The following is a 17,115-nucleotide window of genomic DNA, read 5'->3' as shown; positions in this document are numbered from 1 at the left end:
CAGAATCATCACAAAGGTAGAATAAAATACATGGTGCAGGTGACGCCTCTATCGAGATAAGGGAGACATATTTATTTCAGTTTTTACCTTTAGAATTCCGCAGCTTAAAACCACTCCGGATGCCTTTTGTTTAAAATAGTGAATGTGTAAACTGCACGTTTGGCACAGTGGATTAGTAAGTGGTCACCTAGCCGCAATAACCGGGGCGCCGCGTGTGGCGGGTTCGAATCCCACCCGGGACAAATATTTGTGTGATGAGCACGAGTATGTGTGCTGAGCCTGGATGCTAATTTATGTATATAAGTATGTATTTAGAAGTAAATAAGTATGTTTATCAGTCGTCTGCTTACCATAGTACAAGCTCTAATTAGTGGGATCAGATGACCGTGTGTGAGTTGTCCAAAAATATTTAACCAGCCGGTATACAGTTTTTTAACTAGCCGGTTATCTATAGTAAAAGGAAATCATCACACCGGTGTACAGTTTTCATTTCTCGCTGTACATTCGTGATACATTAACATATGTTATAACAAGGAGAGGCATTCAAGGTGCGTCCAGTTACAATCACGCAACAAAAACTAATGACTACTACCGAATAACCCTAGCATGTTAGCTAAATCATGATACATTTAAATAGTACAGGGTTTTACAAAACAGTTGTTTTATCCGTAGGTATAAGAAGATATTTACTACTGCTATTATAATAATAATATATACTTAGACAATCTCATAGTTGTTCAAGCCACCCGAAGTACTTTTGACGTGTCCTTCGTTGCACGTAGTCATAAATGTTAGAATTAAAAACAGTAATTATAATTACAAGTAAAGCAATAAAACGCAAAATTACTGACGAAGAATTTACTAAAAACTAGTTTCACAATCTATACTTATAGCACAGACAACTCTTTTGATGGGCAAAGTGACAGCAAATGTATGTAACCAATTGTCTAAGTCTGCCCACCTAATTCAGAAGTAGTGAAACCGGGACTGATTCTTATTCTTGTAGTTATGAACCAGAATGTAGTGTAAGACGTACTTACACTAATATTACCGAACTTGTCAGTTGAAAAATAAACAGAAGAATTTTTAAACCAGCATCATTATATTCAATAGAAAGTTCTAGATAAGGAAAGGTACAGCAGAAGTTCCTCTATCGCCTCGCATATACATCTAAACTTACAACTTAAAACTGCACCATCGACTTTTACAGAATAAAACAGAATTTCCCCTTCAAACTGTTCCACAACTTGTTGGACAACGTGTAGTAGAGCTTGCTGGCGAAGTACTGGCCACAAGAAAAGTTGGTGACATTTTCAAAAATTTACAAACTTACATTTTTGTTTTCGTAAGTCGTTGAACAAAATTATGTCACTAATGTTAATTACGTTTGATCAATATGGTAGAAGATTTACATTTGCATTTGTATTTTTATTTTGAAAAGCTACAACAAAGCGGAAGCAACAAAAATGCGAAAAACATTGAACTGTTTAACCCATTAATGTCCCAATGCTGGGCAAGGGTCTACTCTCGACCGGGCGAGAAGTGTTAGGTCTTGAGTCCGCCGCGCTGGCCAAGTGCGGTTTAGAAACTTTGCAAGCCTTCTAGAAGAAATACAATTTTTTATAATTAATAAAATAATAAATATAATTTCTTTAGTTTCGATACAAAGTCAACGTAAACCAAACCTACTAAATAAAAGTAAATTCAGTGGCAGTAACTTATATATCATCTTTACCATTCATCCTCAATTATATAGGCATATTTAACAAATTGCTTGCATATTTCTTGCTGATAGTAGCGCAGTAAAATACGCGTGGAGTCCAGCCTCAAGCACAAAAGCTATGTCCTAACAGCGTGAATTCCCTACGAAAAGTTTCGATATCCAGTTTTAAATATTGTATTGTACAAGTCTGTTGAATTCACCAGTTAACAGACAATAGGTGAGAAAAGTTTGCACCAGACTCTAGATATTCATAGTCGTATCGAGCTGAAAATTTTACAATTCTATTCAAATTTTAACTGCGAAAAACTATGCTGACGGTGACAATTTTACCAGTAGCAAAAGTATGCTGAAACTGAAAAATATTTTTTATTGATATCTGAGTTAGATATGTTTGATGTTGCCTACATATAATGTAACACGAATAAAGGACAAATTATGACGTTTTTTACGAATACATAATAATGTATTCGTAAAAAACGTCATTTAACAATACAACAAAAACGCCACAAATGAAATCAGTCGAAGTACCCTTAAGAAACGACAATAACAATCAATACACGAACTCCCAACAAACAAACGCTGGAAAAACCACAACTGTTTCACTACACATCCACATCTCAGTAAAAAAAACATCTAAACGAACCTAACACACCTCTGAAATAGGACCGACTCCATTACCCTTGACCTAAGAAACATCACATTTCGCTTCATGAATAGTAAAATTGAACGCACACTCGTCGGTATTTCCGATGCAAAAATAGGTTTGCTTGCACACACGTTATTTGTCTGTGCTAGTTCTTACGTTTGACGGTAGACGGCACGCTATTTAGTGGAAACAATAACAGTTTTTTTATGGTTTGTTTTCCTTGAAAGGTGTAGTGGATTAATAATCGGTTTTAATAATCGAGAGGCAGAGACTACGGCTGTTTACCGGTTGGTAGAAAATTTTGCTTACAAATATTTTTGTGATATTTGTGTCATTGAGTATGCAATTTTGGGGACAGATATAATTACGTACTCAATTCTGTAACTAACTTGTATAGATTAACAGCTTTATTGAATTTCTACGCTCAATACTCTAATACATAATGATCTTCAAGCAGATATTGAATCTTGTGTCATTCAATCAGCATTCGCATTATTATTGTCTTACTTAGCAATTTACCAATAAATTAACAAAAATGCAGTCAAACTTAAGCCTTGGCCAAAATATGATAGCTTTATTGTACTACGATGTCGCAACAAATATGACGTTGACAGGTTTGACAGCTATCAGAATCTCATTAGTTCCTCAACCAGCCGCCAGGGCTGAAAACGGCGCATTGTATCGTGGCATCCGACAGCATTGAATAATTGAGTCACTAATAAGTGGATTCAGGCTAAAAATAATTATTTCCAGTCTGTCCGTCCGACATTACTAATGCAGAGACATTAAATCTAGACAAGACGAATCTGGACGCTCTGTGGACAGTGGACACACGAAAATAACAACAAAGGACAACCGGCTAGCTATCTAAAAAAATTAGGGGTCGTAGAAACTATTTTTGCAGTACAAAGCTTAAATGTAAAACTTTCGATAATAGATGGTTCCAATTGTACCGAAACGTGTTAATGAAATACTGATACTACGTTACATTTCCAGCATGCGTATTGCGTACCTCAATTGACGAAGTACCTACGTCAATTTGATAGCCACTATGCAGTACACTGCAGCTTTGACATAACATACTACTCACCGTTGCTTTAGAAAAGTAATAATGAACAGAATTGTGGCTATCAAACGTAATAAACAATAACACTCCTATTGCATTATTATACAATAATGACTGGTTTCGAATTAAAGTTTCGTAGTTTTCGCTCTTAATTATAGTGTCTACGTTTTAAAACCTATTCTCGCCGTTACCTTCTATATATTTCACTCCAGCTTTCATTGTGTTATGTTCTTACGTGTTTAAACTGTGGTAAACAAAAACAGTTGTCCAAAAAATATGTCTTACGTCATAATTAGGTTACCATACACACTTTTATTCGCACCTTTAAACAGATTCCTCTTTGAACCGATTGCAGGAAGAAAAATAATCTTTGGATGACAAACATCATGAAATAAATCAATAGGAAAACAATGTGAATTGTGCAAGGGAAGTTTGTTGGGACCGCGTGGCGTTTTTCTGTCTCTGCTTGCTCCTCTGGGAATAAGACGTGATTCTATGTATGTACTAGCCTTTGCGCGCGACTTAGTCCGCTGATTTTGTCACTAATGACAGAATTTTCATACACACTTTAATCCCCTGTTTTATCTTTATATATTAGGGTAGAATTTATCACAATCCTTTCTTAGCGGATATCAACGTCATAATATCTACCTGCCTTTCAGCCTGATCCGTCCAGTGGTTTGGGCTGTGCGTTGATAGATCACTATGTCATTCCACCTTTGAGTTATATACTCGTATATTTAGCTGTCTGTAGAAAAACAATCGAATCAGACAAATACAACTAAAAGTATTAGTCGATCGAATATATTGGTCTCGTATGTGCATTAAACCACGGACGTCATTTGGTTGACGAGCCTACAACCACATTTGTGCGGTTGCATCTGCCAGTAGAGATTAATGTGAACGAACATCGCGACTTCGTGATGCGAAATGGTACTTTGAAAGATTAGTAATTAGCTCTCTCTTACTCATAATGCCTTTAATAATAATGTTCAAAGTCAAATACGCTTTATTTCATAAACTTTTAACAAGTATTTGAAATCGTCAAAATATTTCTTATCTAACACCGTTTCGGAAAAGCAGTTGCTCGTGAGAAGAAACGGCAAGAAACTCACGGCAGCTTTCCGATATCCGACTACAGCCCCTTACATTGATACTGACCAAAAGTGCAGGACTTTGTGTATAGTGTCGTGTATGCACAATACACAGGTGTACACTCTTTATTCTTTCACTCTTCTAGCCTATTGGGACAGATAACTGACACGACTAGTAAGAGGTCAGGAGGGACCGACGGCTTTACGTGCTCTCCGAAGCACGAAGATCTACAACCTCACCTTCCTACCTCTGGGCAATGGTTAAAAGTAAGGGAAATCTATAGGAACTGATTGTTTGTAAATGTGCTCCGGGTTTTACTATTGACTTGACATCTTACCAGTCTCTGTATCAGTAAATGTTTTACAACCGAAATCATCCTCAACGCAGTCGTCGCCTCGCCAGTATCAGTGCGGTCATGGATTCGATTCCCAGACGAAACAAATATTTGAGCAATCCACAAATAGTGGTTTCGACTGGTTGTACTTTTCGTCCGTTGTTCGTATATTCGTGAAAGTCCTTGCGATACAAGAGCAATTCTTAGTGCGGTAGTTGCCTTCTACGCAAAAAAAATATATCAGAGTCTCAACTGAAGTACCCACATACTAACATTATCACTTACAAATCATACTTAGTTCTAGTTCTAGTTGTCTTTATAAAAAAAAAAAAAAAGTTACTATTCAAAGCTTACAAACGTTCTGTATGTATAACACTAGGTCATCCACCCACGACGAATAAAAAAGCACAGGTAAGATTACACAAATATTCACAAAACATTCCTTGAAACGTTTCTCGTAACTGTAAAACTAAAACAGAGCAAAGGTCAGATTATTACCCGCAGCTTGTCATTCGCTAAAAAGCATAAACTGCGATAACATGAAGCAGAACAGACATTGTATAACTATTACGGATATATCCCGACGTACGATACTATAACTGGTATGAATGAAAATGTGTAAGAAAACTAAAGATTTTTAATTAAAGCGTTTTGTACAAGTTTCTTTTGAATATCTTTGTCTCAAAGCATGCAGTTGACGAAATTATAGACCCTAGCGCTGGCTTTACCAGCATTTTTTTTTATTTGAGTATTTATTTTATGACGCATACAGAGAATACAAAAATACAAAGAAAACTTTTTTATTAAACGATATATTGAAAGTTGGGCGTTAACTTTCAATATATCGTTTAATAAACTTAAAAATACTTTACGCACACGTTTACACCACGTTTAACAAAAAAACCGTATATTTTTAAATTATCAAAATACTGAATTTTATTTTCTCTTGCAATTTCTTTCTAATCTCACCCGAAGTACGTAACACATAGTCACCACACAAAGGCGATAGAAGTGCATTCATGTAAAAACTCCGTCTAACTGCAACGATAAGCCACTTATAAAATAACTTGTAATCCTAGCGCAGTTCTTGTCGTTAAAACTATTCAACATTAGGACAGTTGGGACATGGCCTGAGTTATGTCCGGAGCGTTTACGGGTTAATATTCATCTCAATATAGGTTACTTGTTACGTGAGAGTTTAGCTAATCTGGCGGTCAAATGTATTTGATAAGATAAGCAAAAAGCTGGGAGAAATATTCCTCTTTCAGCACTATCATTCGGGTTCTAAGGTTTCAGCACTTTAAGCTATAGAAAATAATAGATTAGGTGTTCAAACCATAAGTGTTAAGGGAGGAAAGCGTGAGAAATTATAATATAAAAGAAGAAGATTTGTTTTATGAGACCTCCTCCTATAGGTTTTGTTTGGACACAAAGTACAACCAGACCCGAGAAACACTATCAGTGGATCATACAAATATTTGTTTCGGGTGCGAATCGAACCTACAACCTACCAACATATTGGTAGTGGCGTGGCGACATCCTTAACCACTGCGCTCAATAAAAAAAATACTAAGCAGCAATTTTTCAACGTACGCAATGGCTACTAGATTTAGATATGGGCAAATCAAATTGCACAAAACCATGTTTTCACGAAACAATTTCACAAATTAAATTATTTTACAATTTTGTCTTGTATTTCCATGGTACCTGCTCACAATAAAGGACATCATTAAAAGCTCTTGATAAATAAGTCTCAACGGATCTCCTCAGCTAGTTTACACTTTTAATAGGGTAGGTACACATAAGAACTAAGAACTATAGTTAAAAACCTTGTAAAATTGGTAATTTAATGTAGAAGCAAATCTACTTCTTATCGCCAAGCACGGCCTAATATCCTGCACATCTGGTAGATATAGAAAACGTATGAAAATACGTGTCAAAAATTCACTTGCTCTCGTGTTATGTATAACGAAGGTTACGTAATATTGTACACAAATAATCTATGATAACCTTCAATTTTCAATCGCGCTTAAGACCCGCTGCACAAGCCGTGAGAGTTTAAATTCGTATAGATTAACTTACTAATCGAAACTTATAAAAACTGGTGAAAACTGCTCTAATGTGTCTCTTAGTTATATTGACAGGATGCAACTGATTTGCAGCAGTAGAAACTCCGAGCTCGAGACATGCTAACAAGCTAGCCAATAATGTAATTTAGAGTTCACAGCTTTACTACTTCCTGTAACATCTGCAAGGAAATACGGAATTGCTGCAATTTCTACAGTATTTTCATATCTTATTTTGCTGGACAAGAATATTCTTGGTACCTGTTATTTAAGGAGATCATTTGAACAACATCATATTCGACGGAACTAAAATACATTGGAATATAAACTTCTTACACCGTCTCTTTCTTCCCATATTTTAACATTGTTATAAGAAATTTAACTGTTTGCCGAATATACCAACATAATCATATTATATATTTCTCTATAAGCGTCAGTTTGATATGCTTATCTTCAGTTTAATTCTAACACCTTTTGTATGAAAGATCTGTCAAAATTCTACTGACGATAAATAAATCTATCGATGGATAGCATATCAATATCGGAAGTTAAACTCTATCTATGGCTCATCTTCAGCAACGTTTACCTTAGTATCCCATATAAAAATAAAAAATAAGCTCAAAAGATCTTCAACTAGCCTTTGTTACTACAATGACGTGCAGTCGTGCACAATTACCATTTAACGTGAAACAAACAATTTATGTAAGCCGTTATTGTATGGCTAATAGTTCTGTAAGGTTTGACGTCATAGAGTTTCCTGGGTTAATTTGTGACAATGTACTTAGCTGTCTACAAACTATGTCAGGGATATAGCGAGGCCGGTGTACCATGCAATCGGTAACAGCAAAAGTATGCTGTTTTTTCTGCGAGTGTGTTTAAATAACTTTCGATCAATATTGCCCTACTGACTCCGTTGTGGTGCATTTGACGTGGCTAATGGTATTTGGAGTGAAGGCATGGGACATACTGCAAAACAATTTAACGAGAACGCTTGACACAAATTATGCTCCTAGTTTAAACCGCGCGCCAGTTTTGTTGTACTTTTTTGCTAGCTATGGTTTTTACTCTTCCTACCTGTTCTAGTATTATGTCAAATGGATTCTTAAAACCGTATGTCCAAGTTGATACCAGTCAATTAATACAAACTTATGTGTGTAACGATAAACACAGGCTCCAATATTGTAATTCACACCCAGTCGTGATATCTTCAGATGAGGAAGTACATGCATCTCATGTCAGTAAGAGATTCACCGCTCAAAGCTTTCTTAGCAATAATAACAAATGAAGAAACTACACAATCAAGTGCCGAAAAACGCAAGTTTGTAGAAATTGCCATCAGGAAGAGCGACTCTTTTAATGAAAACTAGTTAAAGCCTAGTTTCCCCGAAAATAATTTGCGTAACATGTCTTATTCGCAACAAACTTAATTAAAACTATTGACAAAGGCAGAAGAAACTCGGTAACAACGTGTTCCTTGTAAGTTTCGTGTACAAAATTTGATGTATCATGTCTCCTTGGGGACTTTGCTATATGTACAATGCAAGTGCTGCAACCGACGCAGCGCTGTTAAATCAAACTCGACTAATTAGTATCGAGTTTGCGTTCATAAATTAACGAGTGGAGTTGTGTCGCGTATAAGGGGAAAGGCATACATGACCTTTTCATAGCAGATTTTTTTTTGTGTGATGTTTTTTAATCTATGTATATGTTACTGTAAAAGCCCGAACTGTGGCAAATCCTAAGATTTTCCGGTAAAACCTAAGATTTACCAACTCTCAATGGTAAAAGTCCGGACAAGCCAGAGTTTAAAAACTATGTTACGATATATAAAAAAATCCTCCTCCATAACTATGTTTATAACTATTTCACGGTATAATTATATACTGTGACATTGTTATAAAGAAGGAGTTTTGGGCAAAGCGACATGGGTAGGTTAGGTTAGAAGGCTAAGGTGGGAGCGAGCGAAGCGAAGCTCCCACCTTAGCCTTCGTGGTTATTTTTTTTTAACCACCCAGAAGGAGGAGCCCCGCGAAGCGGGGCTCCGGCGACATCTCGACATCATCAAGTGAAATTAGGTAAAAGTTCGAAATAAAAGAATTGTTCGGACTTTTACCATTGCGAGTTGGTAAATCTTAGGTTATACCGGAAAATCTTAGGATTTACCACCGTTCGGGCTTTTACAGTAACATATATATAAATGAATTGATGTTCGTTAGTCTCTAAGTTATGTCTCTATATATTATCTAATGAAGCTAAAACTCGTGAACGGTATTAAATGAAAACAAGAAAGCGTGAGCAAAGCTGCGCTGGTCAGCTAGTTATTCATAAAAATGTGTAATCAGTTCTGCTAGCTACATGTACAAAAACCCGGAACCGTATTACTAAGAATTCTCTGTTCGTCTGTCCGCCTGTCTGTGAACAGGCTGTATCTTATTAGACGAAGTTCCCGCTGTCCGTCTGTCACCAGCAATGGTCATCGTCCAATTCCTATCCAATTTCTAAAATCCCAATACCTTAATCAAGTTTTGAAGAAAACAACTTGACTACTGGGTTGCATTGACAAAAATTATGCACATCATCACTATTACTGTATTTTTTTCAGGAATCTGGCCTGATCCTAATGTAACCTTTGCCCTTTAGTTTTTCAGTAGAGTGAACTTTAAAATTTGTGTTCTGCGTTTAAATACGTGCTACGCGGAAACATAGTTGTTCACATTACAATTTTATAATTACAGTAGAGTCCCTGTAGTTCCTACGATAAGTATTCTACTACTATTCTCCTTGTGGCCTTATGGCTTAAAATAAAATTCAAAGCTACGAGGCCTGTGGTCTAAAAATTCACACCATGATGCCATTCAAGAAAATGTTCTACGGAGCAGTTGTGGTGTTTAAACCGTTCAAGATAAAATCTGCCTTTTGTTGTGGATGCTATCTGTATCTACGAGATTTATACTGTGGTAACGAATAACGAAAGAGGAAATGACTTAATAACGTCATTGATTCTCATGATTACTATAAGTACGAAACTTTAGGAACATGTATATTGTAAGTGATTCATGGACCGATTTGGACCCTACTTAAATGTTTTTCTGAAAATTAGCCATAATTATAATTTATATTATGTATTTATTGAATATGTTACTCAGTATTTGAATTTGAAACCTTAAAACTTTCTAGCGATCAGATCGAACTTACAACATCATTTGAGAATAGTCTTTACGAAGACCTTGTTAATGAGCTTATATTTTTATTTTATAACGAACGAAGATGTTTCTTCGTTCGTGATAACTCACGAGATTCTGACTCCACCTGAATAAACTGCGATAGATGAACACAGGCCGATGGTGATTATGATTTTTATCTTAGTGGTCGATTTATGCAAGGCAAAGAGTATAAATCTGGCACACATTAGTCAAGTACCACGTGTCCTGTTTCCCACCTAATTTCAGTTAACCCATTAGTCCATAAAGTTAGATGCAGTGGCGTGTTCGTTGTCGCATTATACCGCCCACAAACTGTCCTTCAGTCACGAATCACATACTACATGCATTCCTAGCACTCATTAATATATTACTTCATTAAATATACATATTTTAATTAATACTGATTAATTTAGAAGTGTTAACATTGACCTCTAAGCTTATCTCTGGCGTTACAAAGTTGTATGGATATTGTACAAACGATAAGTAGTAAAAAGTTTTGTACAATATTGTACGATGCTACTGATATGCCAACTTATGCCTAGTCCCAGCTTCACTCGGAATAGCTAAAGCTAAATTGTACATATTATGTACATAAATACACAACATATAAGCCTTTATTCATTTGGTATAACATAGTCAAAAGCAATGCTGCAAAAAATATCATATACACTCAGTCACATTTACAACCGCATTTTATTCAACAGTAGCCACTATAAATACTACCGTTTATTAATTTCTTATCTAAATGGTAATATGTCTATTTTAAGATATGTTTCACCTACGATCTGCGCTGGACACTGTAATAAATTAAACTTCACTAGCAAGAACAATATGTGGCACGGCAAAGGATACCCAGCATATCTGGGCTTTCCAATCTGTGGTCAAAGGTCTGTCAATTTGTTTCAAAGCTGTGTGGGTATTCTACTATAGTTTATACTCCTTAGTCCTTACAGCGAAGGAAACTGAAGTGCCCCTTTCAACCGCGCATTCTCTGACAAATTAATTGACGGTAGAGTACGAATACAACGGTTTACTTGTTGCAATGGTTTAGGTATTCAAGGTATTGTGTTCACGTGAGTTGCTTCGTGTGTAATTAGGGCTGCGATTTTTAAAGTATTGAAGTGTTGTATATAAATTATTACTAAAGAATACAATAATTAGTAAAAATGTGTATTTTAGATTTCACACATATTTCAAATAACCACAGCGTTATGCTGTCAAAACTTTGACATAAGGATTAAGGATTACTTCCTACTTCTTCTCTCTCTCTCTCTTCCTACGCTGACGTTGTTTTTGGTCGTTCTACGGGTATATTCCCAGTTGTCATCTCTAAAACTGTCCTCCGGGGTGACAAGTAGGAATAAATGTAGCAAGAAAATTGCCACTGCACAGCAATGCTGATGTGCACGGTGATTCTATGTGACATGAAACCGATGCGATGGTTCGCTCGATTGACGTACGCGAAGGGGCAAGCGTAGCCTAAGACAAAACCTGAAGACTTCGTTGCATTTAATATTGAAATATAATGAAAGATTTTTGATATTTTACAAATTCCTGTTGATATATACAGCACAGTCTGCTATTTCAGTTAAGACTAGAGCGGACGTCGAACCCGCGAACATATGGACCAAAAGTGGTTACGTCGTGTTTGGGACGTCGCCAATTGAAACTTTGTTTGCTTCTTGCACATTATAACATAGATAGCAGCTGTGATAATATATCTGTAGTGTTAACTATGGTGGGAATTTCCCATTCCAAAAATTCGTGGCTTGTCTGTGTTTTACCCGAATAGCAGCGCTAACAATTATAATTGGTCGCCAATGAATAGATCTTGCGCTTAGGAATACTACCCCGTAAATGTAATAAATATTAAGTACATTTAAATAAAACTAAAAGTTCAAATAGTTCTTGAAAACACACTTAAGCGAAAATTTAATTTATGCGAATCGAACCCACGACCTCCTGGCGGAATGGCAGCAGCGTGTCGGCCTCAACCACTGCGCCAGGGAGGTATTAACAGTTTTGAAGCGTTAAGAGTAATGTTTGTCTGTTTATTCACTCTTCAAATACTAGTTTTCAACAAAAAACTATCCGATATTTGAAAGTTTTAAATTAAAAAATGTAGCTAAGTAGTTTGAAGATATTCGTGATTGAGGTTCTAAAGGCGATTGAAAACTAATATAAAAGTGCGGTCGATTGAACCGGGAATGCAAATCAGTTTGGAATTGCCTATTAGGTGTCTGACTAGGCAGAGCTTCTATCATAACTTCTATAATAAAGCTTCTTAGACTTTTTTTAAGGCCTTCTCTAAGAGCCTTCTAAAAGGAGACATTTCTTTGCTTAGTTTAAATATTAAGTCTATTTCGTGTGTATATCTTTCCTTGCCTTTACTGTAAGCCTTTTTCTTACAAATTGTTTCGATTAATCGGGGTGCAGCTCTAATGTTATGCTTGACAATTTGCGAACAAATAACGAAGACAAAACGTAGTGATAGACAACAAAGCACTCTGAAAAATAAAATCAGGAATAGTTAGGTATGTTGATTTTTCAACTGATTCCTTTAACAAACTAAGCATATCTCTTAAACCAGCTCCAAACCAGTAATCGACACCGCGACCTTTTTTAAATTCTGACTTTTTGTTTCCTAGACTATCGAGAAATGCACTATCCTCCATCTACTCTATTTTACGGGAAGTTACGATACAACGACTACTGTGGATAGCTTGATTAGTCACGTACCCTCTCATAGATGGCGCTACAAGTATTAAATGACGAGCTAGCGAACAGAATTGGATAATTCTACACTATAGTGAACTATTATACTATATATAACACTTTTTTTATCAAATTATATTGCGTTGGTCGATGTTACTTCAATTCCTGTTAAATGTTTTCAGTAAAATTCGTCTACAAGTAGAAAAAAAGGCTTTGATAACATTTTTTTTTAGTAAAATCGAATTAGTCCCAATTTTTACCATATTAACAGGTTATTTCATTTGTCATTCTAACATGGACGACATGGACGTGTCCCGTGTATAATACCTTTTATATCTTTATCAATTTGGGTAAATGATGATGATTCGGTTGGTGAACGTGACAATGCAGAGGCGAACGTTCTGTAAAGTTATTGCCTTCGGATATTGTTATCTAATTAAATTTAAAGATTATTAAAGTAACCTTTTAAATCTATAGATTTAGTATCATTTTAAAGTCCCTTAATAAACTTTCATTCCCTATTTAAGACCTCCAGAACTTGGCCGGCGTGGTGGACTCAAGGCCTAAACCATCCTTCTTTCGGGAGGAGACCCTATCCTAGGAATGGTACAGGTTAAAAAAAACTATAAATGCAAAAGTTTATGAGGATGGTTCGTTTCCCTTTCAATCAAAAAGTACTGAATGACTATGATTAAAGATAAAATAGGAACTCAGATAGTTAATAAACTGGTTTAACACATATTTTACTCCAGAAAATATTTTCACGTAAACCAAGCCGCAGACAGCAGTTTTTTTTATAATAACGTAATATTACCGCGTATTTTACAATCACATTGAAAGGTGTCGGACAACCGAACACGATGTAGGGCGACGTGCCAATTTAATAAGATTACGTACATAATAATTAAATTATAATGAACATTACTATAATTAGATTTAGCAATAAATAACTGTAATGCTGTTAAAGTAAGATTTAAAGTTAAGTACCTCGTGATGGTCACAATGGGACTGGCATATCTATATATAGATAAAAGTCCCTAAATTTAATGTAATTACTTAGAAAAAAAAAAAAAAAAAAAGTTAAGTACCTGGTGCTTATTGGAACAGTTATCTTTAGTTTATATCTATAGTAATATTCTACTTTATACTGGGGTATCGTGTTATAGCCCCAGTTAAATTGGTTGCAGAGGTCCGATAGTCAGTCACTCCATCACTACTGACTAGTTACTTGAGACTGGAAGCACACTCCAACATAGTTGTGAGAAAGGCTGAGAAATATTCTACATACTTAATGTCCCAAAAATGTTACCCAAGAAAAACAAAATCAAGTATTATTTTTTACTTAAAGCTTTGTTTTTACGCTGAAGATTTTGACAACACTAAAATAGACACGTTTTATTTTATTTGTCGGTCTGTCACCTTTTGTCATCTAAACTAACAGTGCTAAATTTGATATTTTTTTGTTGAGAAATAGATTATATCCTTCGCAAGGACAAAGATGGAGTCATACTACCTGCATATTTTAAAAGCCTCAATTGTAGATTATAAACCTTTCTTTTTATATCAAAATAGTCACAAAGACATTGTTATTTCGTGATAAACTTTTGATATGTTGAGCGAACTATTAATAAGTTCCATCGGAATTTACACTAAACTATGTCAATGCGTATTATTATCGGAACTAGTCTAAATACCATTGTAATATTAATAAAACTAACTGTGCGACCAGTCTGGCGCAAAAATTAAAATGTCGCGGGTTCGATTCCCAATGCCAAGACTGTTACGTTTGCACGTTTGGCTTCTCTACGTACGCTTATTGTATTTTCGTATATTATAGTCCTTCGCGATTCAAGAAAATTTTGTACCAAGATGTGATTATTAAAAACGTTTTAAAAACTTATATTGTTAGTAAAAACATTGACTTTGGTAGTTTTTTATGAACTTCTTGATTATTTATTCTTACATAAGATATACAGGGTTTGTTTAACACAACTTTTAAAATGAGGTTATTTTATTGTGGGTTGTAACCAGTTACTACTAATTTCGTTTCAAAGTAACGTATTTCAGAACGATCACTTTCGAATTATTCCATTTCAGGAAAAACAATAATAAATTGGTTCTTAAAATTATAATTGACATTAACTTCATAAGCAAAATTAATAACGGTATAAATTATACAATTATTTAGAGCACACTTAGATATCAATTTAGATCGCACAGCTGAGACAAACTGGTCATAACAACATGACCTAAACCTCATTATAAAATTACACCAGACAAACAATCGTAATAAGTTTTCGCAAACCAAAATAATTTTATTAGAACACTTCTCTTCAACAGTATGAAAAGTTCTTCAATTCTATATTACGATTGCATTTGTTAAAATATACAAGAATATAATATGTAATGTTTGCAAAAAACGAGGAAGCCGCGTAATTTCCCGCAAAATCGAGCTATGAGTGAGTGTTGGCCTGACAATAGTACCGCTCTTAAACACTATAAATAATTATGTAAAGTATATAGTTACCAGGTCTGAGGGATGTCGGTGGGAGTGTTGCAGTTCGTGTTTTCCCACGGAGGCTTTGACTGCTTCTGAAAGCCTGCTCCGCCGCCTGCGAACATCACAGATGCAGCACAGCACTCACACTCGCACTAATCACCATTCGCGTGCACTAACACTTAATTTATTTACACTAAATTACACTAAACTACACTTTTTCTATGTTTATGTTATAATTTGCACAATTTTTTTCGTTGGAACATTCGCATCTCCGATGAGCGCGCGCGCTTCGGCGTTATCTTAAAATATTTTGGGAATACGTAAAGTATTCCTGGACTCACGCTGAGCGTCCTACCGACATGTCTGCGACGGCTGAGTTTTATTTTTACACTGGACAATTTTTTGTCTTCACATTCGCGTAGGTAATTAAATTAAAGAACCGCTTGGTAATTATCAATAGCTATTTATTTACCATTCAAGCTTTACGATGAATGATTTGTAAATAGTTATTTTAACTCAATTTGTTTTAGTTTTGGCTTCGCGTTTTAGGTCAGTGGGATTAATGACTTTCATTTTAAATTAGATATCAATTTCGAAATCTTATTGCGTTAATTTTCTTTAGTACGCATGTGTAGCTTAGTTTTTTAGTTCTGGAATATTTAGTTATTATTTTCATTAAGAAATCAGTGTTCAGTTTCTTATAAACGACTTTTTGTAGGTACAGGTACATAAATACTATTATGTACTTATTTTAATGAAAACGCCAAAGAACATAGGTACATTTCTTATAATAATGAGAGAACATCGAATCATTTCTAATTAGATTTTGGCAGTTTTCTTTAAAAAAGAATACCGCACGCATCTTCTATTTACTAGAGATAATATAAAGAATACCTATGTAGTACATACAATCGGTGAAAGATTTAGTGGAAAGCCATACGGTTAAAGATAAAATAGCTATAACAACACAACGTGTCGAAAACCAGTGGCATTCACAGTGCAAGAGAGTTTTAAAGTACCCATATAAAAAAAAAAATCACTAATACTTTTCTGTAGAAGCCTTTTCAATATACTAGCATTGTCCCGTAATTGAGGCATTTTTTCAGTTACTATACTGTCGGGGCCTATCATAAAGGGGGTATGAGAGTACGAGACTTAATACAGGAGCGTTGTTACTTACGATTGCGATTGAATATTGAAACGAAAAATTCCAACAATTAAAGATTTTTAACTATAACGACTACACACAGTAGTATACACAAACAGTTAGTTGATAAAAATTTATAGGCTATCGACATCTTTTCGAATTGCAACGTTTCGGCCGTCCTTCATCGGCCTTGATTGCGAGTAGACTGCTGTGGCCGCTTAATGTCGCTTCGATTATATCTCGGGTTTCTGCGACTACCCTCACTTAGTCATCGATATAATTTACAGACTAAAACTACACACTGGCATGATGACAAATATGATGAAAACTAAACGTCGTTTATAATTTCCCGGTCGGAAACAATATGCTTTTTTTATTTTAATAGCTTGGTAATGGTGAAAATTCGAACTGATTAATCCAGTGATTGGTTCCTGCTTCATCAGCTATTTTAACAGTTGCGTTATGTTTCTAAACCATCGTTGTTATAGTTGATTTGGACAGATGAGATTTTCTTAAATTATGTGTTAAGCAATTTCAATGGCTTGAAGCACTTCCCCACGAGAAAAAAAAAACTAAATTGCTTCCTCTTCTACATAATATGAAAACATTATTTTCTAGCA

At 35.3% G+C, this 17,115-nt stretch overlaps 1 protein-coding gene across 3 annotated transcripts in view; it reads right to left on the bottom strand.

Moving 5' to 3' along the window:
* Sh (Potassium voltage-gated channel protein Shaker) overlaps window positions 1-16,682 on the bottom strand; it is a 519,456-nt gene extending 502,774 nt beyond the window's left edge. For 2 of the 3 annotated variants that reach the window (XM_076135281.1, XM_076135284.1), the window contains exons 1-2: window positions 16,529-16,682; window positions 15,376-15,754 (exon numbers count right to left, since the gene is read on the bottom strand). In XM_076135281.1, the coding sequence (XP_075991396.1) occupies window positions 15,376-15,470 (95 nt within the window). In that variant the 5' untranslated portion in view covers window positions 15,471-15,754; window positions 16,529-16,682. The remainder of the gene's footprint in view (window positions 1-15,375; window positions 15,755-16,528) is intronic. The other variant, XM_076135282.1, reaches the window with a different exon arrangement.
* Window positions 16,683-17,115: the final 433 nt, after the last annotated feature.

This window comes from Anticarsia gemmatalis, chromosome Z (genome assembly GCF_050436995.1).
Source record: "Anticarsia gemmatalis isolate Benzon Research Colony breed Stoneville strain chromosome Z, ilAntGemm2 primary, whole genome shotgun sequence".
Classification (NCBI taxonomy): domain Eukaryota; kingdom Metazoa; phylum Arthropoda; class Insecta; order Lepidoptera; family Erebidae; genus Anticarsia; species Anticarsia gemmatalis.
Note: the sequence above shows the minus strand (reverse complement) of the source record. Positions and strands in the feature narration are given on the sequence as shown.